This window comes from Monodelphis domestica, chromosome 4 (genome assembly GCF_027887165.1).
Source record: "Monodelphis domestica isolate mMonDom1 chromosome 4, mMonDom1.pri, whole genome shotgun sequence".
NCBI classification, from domain to species: Eukaryota; Metazoa; Chordata; class Mammalia; order Didelphimorphia; family Didelphidae; genus Monodelphis; species Monodelphis domestica.
The window spans coordinates 383,484,586-383,491,380 of record NC_077230.1 but is presented as its reverse complement, the minus strand read 5'-3'; the positions used below and the strand labels follow the sequence as shown (position 1 = coordinate 383,491,380).

At 36.2% G+C, this 6,795-nt stretch overlaps 1 protein-coding gene across 1 annotated transcript; it reads right to left on the bottom strand.

Annotated features, from left to right (window-relative positions):
* Positions 1 to 4,023: 4,023 nt before the first annotated feature.
* LOC130453882 (lysine-rich nucleolar protein 1-like) lies at positions 4,024 to 5,769 on the bottom strand. Its single transcript, XM_056795573.1, has one exon. It carries the CDS (start codon positions 5,656 to 5,658, stop codon positions 4,237 to 4,239), a length of 1,422 nt encoding a protein of 473 aa, XP_056651551.1. The 5' UTR covers positions 5,659 to 5,769; the 3' UTR covers positions 4,024 to 4,236.
* Positions 5,770 to 6,795: the final 1,026 nt, after the last annotated feature.

The window sequence follows — 6,795 nt, the reverse complement described above, 5'->3', positions numbered from 1 at the left end:
AAATTTTGAGGTTTACAATGAGTAAACAATTTGAGAAAGATGTAAAAATTAAAATTAATATATAATATATATACAAATATATAATAACTTTAACTATATATAATATATATAATATAACAATATAACATATAATATAATAATAACTTTAAATATTATATTTTATAAGATTTATTAATAATCACCAGAAGTAACAAAATAAAAACATGTGCCCATGGCTAATCTACGTGCTCAAACAGCTTGCTCCACTGTTATGGGGAGGGTTAAAAGAAAGGTTAAACAAGCTATATATATACATATATATAAAAGTTTATTAAACTAAAAGGAGGAGGGAAGGGAAGGGAATCAGGGACTACCTTACTTCTAACCCTACAACAGATATTAAAACCCTAAACTTTCTAAGTTATCCTAAACTAACTAATTAAAAGAGTAATTAAAGTTAGGGAAGGATTTGTAGGGTCAAAGACAAAAGGGCCCAAAGAGATCTCACAACCAAGAGTCCTTCTTTGATCCAGACAGCAGTCTCAGGATGAAGATTCCTCACAGGATTCAGGAGGGGATAAGGATTAACACATACACACTGTCCACCAGTGTGGGGTAATCACTCACTCAACCATTCCTTCAAGATAGTCCAATTTCCTGGCAGCTCCAAAGTCTTTTCCCTTCAGAGAGAGATACCTCTACTCCCTCTCTGTCTTCTTCCAGGAAGGCAACTGTCAGTTAGTCCCCAACTGTCACTCAGCTATTCAGTGCTTTAGAATGTTGACCCAGTTCTTGCTCTGTGGAATCTTGGTTTGCAGCATCCCATGCTGCTAGCCTGCCTTGTTATGCCCTACTAGAAATTCCTTACTACAGTCCCCCTTTGCATAAAACTAAAATCATATTGAAAACACTATTTTGGCATTTGTGCACTTAACAAACTTACATATTCCTTAAACTACAATTTCTACCCAAAATAATAAACAACCTACACTCAACTATCATATCCTATCTAATACTATCCTATTCTAGGGATTTAATCAAGGAAAGGAAAAAAGGAAAGTATACAATGAACAATTACAAAGTTCAAAATACAGATCAAACATATGCAAAAGCAAAACAAACAAATAACATAAAAATCAAAAGATAAACACAAATACGTGCAAAACATTAAAATCATAAATACTACTCTTATCAACTAATACAGAACATTCTGCTACTATTGCAATGCATTAACAGCAAACTTAGGGAAAATTTTTGGAAAAAATTATAATAAACACAACATTGCATAAGCTGTACAAAAAATTAAACCAAACCATCAAACTTACGTATGCAAAATACATTTAACAATAGATAAAATTAAACATGTGATCCATTTACCAAAGTTATATATATACATATAATACATCCATATAATATATATGTATGCTATACATATACACACACTTTATATTTACATATATGTTACATATATACATACATATACACTATAATACAATTAATTCTACAATCCTAACTATAATATACACTATTTACATATATTTACATATGCATTTACATTTTTGTACATGTGATATTATGTCATATGTGCTGTGTAATGTATGTTGCAATGTATTTTGTACTGTAAATCAGTATCTTACCTGATATTATCAATCTTAAACTCTAATCTATCTAACTAAAGCCCTATTTTAATAAAATCTCCTATCTATATTCCTATACTAAACTAAGTAGATAACTATTTTTTGTTAGTAACTAATTACTTTATAACTAACTATAACATTGTTAGTATCTAGCTATACATTTTTTCACTAATTCAACTAGTGATTCAATGTACCCTAACCATGTTTATGTTTTTGTGTATGTTTTTTATGTTGTTATTCATGCTATGTTTTGTTAGTGTTATTTCAGTGTTACTGTTGTGTAATTGTTGTGTTACTGTTGCATGCAATATACTTACCAAAACTTCAGATTATTCCTTCTCTTCTCAACTTGCTTGAAGAATTCTTCCTCTCCAGAATCCATGGTAGTTAAATGTATTTATGAATGTTTATGTGAATATATGTTATGTTATGTTGTATTACATTACCCAAAATCCTTAAAACCATTAGTCCATCAATCACTTGATCCTCTTCATTGAAAATTCCTTTCAAAGTCTTTATTTGCTTAATATTTATAAGTCTTTCAGTCTTTTTGCAATGTCCATCAATTTTATGAATCTTCCTCTTCATCTGCATTGTCCTCTTCCATTGGAATGGTCCTCTCCTTACTGATCTTTTTCACTGTAGATTCTTTTTGACTGATGAATCTCAGCTTTCCACAAACTCTTCTTCTTCATTTACTTCTTCAACAATTTGTACATTTTCATTATCAATTCCATGAGCTAATTTAATATGTGAGCAATGATACCATGAATCTCTTCCTAAGACTTTCACAAAAGATGGTGAAACTAACACAATTGCATAAGGACCTACCCAACTCTTTTGAGTTGCTGATGTTTTTGCAAGATTTTTCATATACACCATATCACCTGGTTAAAAATTATGAAGAGAATAATCTGATGGACCAGATTGGATCAATACTCCCATATCATGCAGTTCTCTAAGCTGTTGTCATAATGTACTTAAATATGAAGCAAGTTGACAATCTCTTCCTAAGAGAGATGTATAAACAGTCTTACAAGTTTTTGCCTGTAATGGAGCATGTCCAAAGAGCATTTTATAAGATGATATATGTAAATCTGCTCTTTGTCTTGTATGTAGGTAAAACAAAGCTATGGGAAGAATATCTGGCCATTTTAGATGAGTTTCAACACAAATTTTCCCCACCATAGTCTTGAGTTCCGTATTCACACATTCTACTTAACCTGAATTTTGTGGGTGATAAGGAACATGATATTTAGGTGTTATTCCTAGCTTCTCATAGACTCTTTTCAGCATATCTTGTATAAAATGAGGATTCTTTATCAGAATCTATGGTAATTGGTACACCAAACTGTAACAGTTAAATTAGTTTCTCTGTTAAAAGTATTATATTTTATGAGGTTTATTAAAGATTACTAGAATTAAGAATTAAAGAAAATACAAAATAAGAAAGCACGTGCCTAGGAGGGCTGAAAAGCCCATTCACAGCCACTTACTCTACATCCTGAGAGACGCATGTGCTTAGAAGCAGAAGCTGAAAGAGAGGGCAAGTAGGTGGAACAGTCAGTTTAAATACCCCCTTTTTTTCCCTTGGTCCAGGTGAGGACCTCAGGTGAGATTTTAGGGCATTCTGGGAAATACCAAGGATTTCTGGGAACTGAAGTCTGGGGTTAAAATCTCCATTTTACATTCTCCCCTCCTCCCCCCCCCCCCCCCCCCGTTTGATCCTATTGGGAAAAATTTCCCCAAAAGGATTATGAAAACACAATCAATTTAAAGATTACAATAATTTGAGGATAAGAGGGAAAAAGAACAAAACCAGTAATTGCTAGACACATTGACAAAAAGCCAGTTAGGGGGAAGTCCCCTTTGGCATGAAAGTATACATACAAATAAATGTTCAATCAACCACACCCAAAATTCATTCTTGATCTTCTCATGCAGCTTGTGGTCTGGAAGCATCTTCATGGTGTCTTCTCCAAACAGTTCAGTTTCTGGATTCTGTGAGGTATCATGTTTCTTTTCTTTTTTTTTTTTAATGAAAAAAATTTATTTAGAAATGCTTGAACACTTAATGTCAGAATAACTCTAGCTGTAACTCTTCTCTTGCATTTCATGATTGCTCCTTTTCCCAGAGCTACTCCCAGATAAACAAAAATTATTTCACTACTATAGAAGGACCAAGGCCACAAATTAAACTTGGCAAAGGGGAAAACCTGGAGTCAGGGGGCACCTGGGTTCAAATCTAGTCTCACACACTTCCTAGCTATGTGCTTGTGGACAAGATACTTAATCCAGCCCTTGCTGCTTTTTTGTCAAACTGATACTCAGACTGGAAGTAAGGGTTTAAAAAAAAAAAAGATATTAGTATATCATGGCCTCCATTCGTCCAGAATAATTTTGAACATTAAACATAAAAGTGTTTTTTAATACTAGAAACACTATTCTGGCTTTTATAATACAGATTACCCTCTAGCCCCTTGAGGGGCTCTGAAATCCACCACCCGACTGAAGCTCCGCCAGCTTACTACTTAAAAAGCAGTTCAACATTTAGTTCATGTAATAGAAAACCTAAAAACAACTCTGGCAATTTGGGTGGGAGAGGAGGAACAAGACATTGTTAATCATCAAACTTTACAGATCTGGATGCATTTCTGTCTATATAAAATAATTTGTTTTTGTTTGCAGAAGCTGAATAGCCAAGTCCGACTCCACGCTGCTGCTTCCAGCTCATGGCTCTGTCAAATTCCACTTGTAGATTCTGCTGCAAGGTGGCAGCGGCCTGCTTGTTCAGAGCCATGTTTGGTTTGCCCAGGGTACCTGGGGAACTGCTGAGTGCTGAGGAAGAATTCTTAAAGCCCCCCATAAGTCTGAGGAATTTCATCTTTTGGTCGGAATTTTCAAAAGTCGCTGTATCCCACTGCCCAAACCGAGTAGGCGCTTCTACTTTGGTTTCAAGAGCTTCAGTTTTCCCAGATTCTCTATCAATCTCTTCTTGCAAGGCCTTTCTTCTGACCGTGTCTATGGTGACTTCATCCAAGTTTCCCTTTTTTTCAGATACCACTTCCAAGTCTGATTCATGTCCCATGCCTGGGCCTTTCGGGTCCTGCATGACTTTCCTACCTGCCGTTGTCATTGTCTTCTTTTTCTTCTTTGGAGCAGGTTCTTCAGCAGGGGGTGGTTCTGTCTGTATCTTAGATTTCTTCCCTTTCTTTTCAATGTTCCTAGGGCTGCTGGGCAGTGGGATATGTTCTGCAGGTTCAGCCTTGGTCTTTTTATTTTTGTGGCCTTTCTTTCTGTAGCTGCCAATGGCACTGGAATCCTCTATGTGGGCCTCATCAGTGGGCAGGTTATCACTTCTATCCTCTTCATCCTCCTCCTCCTCCCTATAAGTCTTTTTCTTCTTCTTTTTCTTCTTTTTGGCACCAGAGTCTCTGAGATTGCTGGGCTCCTGCTTCTCCTCTATCTGTCCCTGCTCTATGGGCTCACCTTCCTTTCCTTCTTCCTCCTCCATAGGGTCAGGAAGGACCTCTTTGGGCTCCTGCTCCCCAGATCTCTCCTGATCTGATCTTTTATCCTTCTTCTGCTTTTTATGTTTCCTGACAAAGTCCTCTTCCAGTTCCATCCCTACCCCTGCCTCTGCTCCTGGGGAGTGAGAGGATGTCAAGTCCAGGGATGGCTTTGTCTTCTTTCTCTTCTCTTGGCATGGGAGCTCGGAAGGATTTGGAAGCAGTTCCTTCATGCTCTGATGCTTCTTCAGGGATCTGATTGTGTCCTTGGGTTCTGCCTCTTCACTTTCCTCATGGGGGGCTCTATCTAGGTTCTCTGATTCTTGGACTTTCTTCTTCTTCTTCTTCTTTTTCTTTTTCAGCAGGGATATTTCTTGAACCATGTCTGAGGAGGCCACACTATTCTGAGATGGCTTTGTTTTGACAAGGGGTTCCATATCCAAGGCGTCTTCTTCTACCGCCCTGGCCTTCTTCTTTTTCTTCTTCTCTCTCGTTTCCTTGCCAGAGTCCAATTTGTTTGCCTTGGCAATCATTGCTCGTCTCCGATCTCTCCATTGCCTCTGTCGTCTCCGGGAGCCGTGCAGTCGGTTGAGGGCACTGGCGTTACTGAGGCGGCTACGTCCTTGAAGACTCCATCTGAGCCGGAAAAGCGAGGTATCATGTTTCTTAACCTAAAATTCTTCTCAAAAGGAATTTAAACTTTGCAATTTAAAATAATAAATTTATTTCCCCTTGAACAGGGATCATTTAGGGATGCATGGCTGAGTTATGAGATATATGAATCAATTGGCAAGAAAAATTTTTTAAAAATCCAAATAAAAAAGATAATTTCTTGATGAAAATATAGACTATAAAAGTCTTATGTATAAAAATTCTAAGTAAAAGAAAAATGAATCTATAACAGGTCCTTGAATCAGGGCCCAATTAAAATGATCTAAGCAATGATGCATTTACCCAGTCAGTAGTCAGGACTACAGAAAGTTTGCCACAGTATGAAAGACAGAAAAGGGACTAGATTATAGAAGTCAAGTAGGAGCCAAGTTAGGGATACTTGTCTGTAAGTATTTTCAGAGTGAGTGTGGATACAAGGAAGGCCTATGTCTTAATGTATGTTAAGCATCGTAACCTTGAGTCTTCACACTAGGTTCAAGTCCTTTGTATTGGCTTGGAAGTACATCAATCCTTCCTGGATTGGTTTCTTTGGCCCTGTGCAATGGCTCTTTTGTATATCTTGTCCTGGAATCAGACAATCATTAAGTAAAGTCCCATAATTTTTTTTTAAATGATTAGTGGCATCATGTTTATAGTCCCAAGCTTTTGGGGCATGCATTTACATTATAGCAAATGTATTTTAAACTTATACTACTGCAAAATCAAAAATTTAAAGAAAATCTTAATACTGGTGACATGTGCATCAACTATAAAAAGGAGAGGAAAAATACTGAAATAGTATATTGCACATGCAAGAAAAATATAATAATAAAAGAGTTTTTAAAAATCCAAAAATATAGCTTATAATCATTGACACTCTGTGTCAGCTAAGAAAATATAGAATACAAGGCTTTCTCACCAAAATGAGATCTTCGTATCTGGCCATGATTCACTGTGAGTACAAGCAAATGAATTTTACAAGGTAACAGGTTTTTAAAAAAATAAAGAATAGTATTAAA

Excerpts from the sequence above, each read along its gene's own strand:
- LOC130453882 (XM_056795573.1), bottom strand. The coding sequence starts at position 5,658 with ATGATTGCCAAGGCAAACAAATTGGACTCTGGCAAGGAAACGAGAGAG.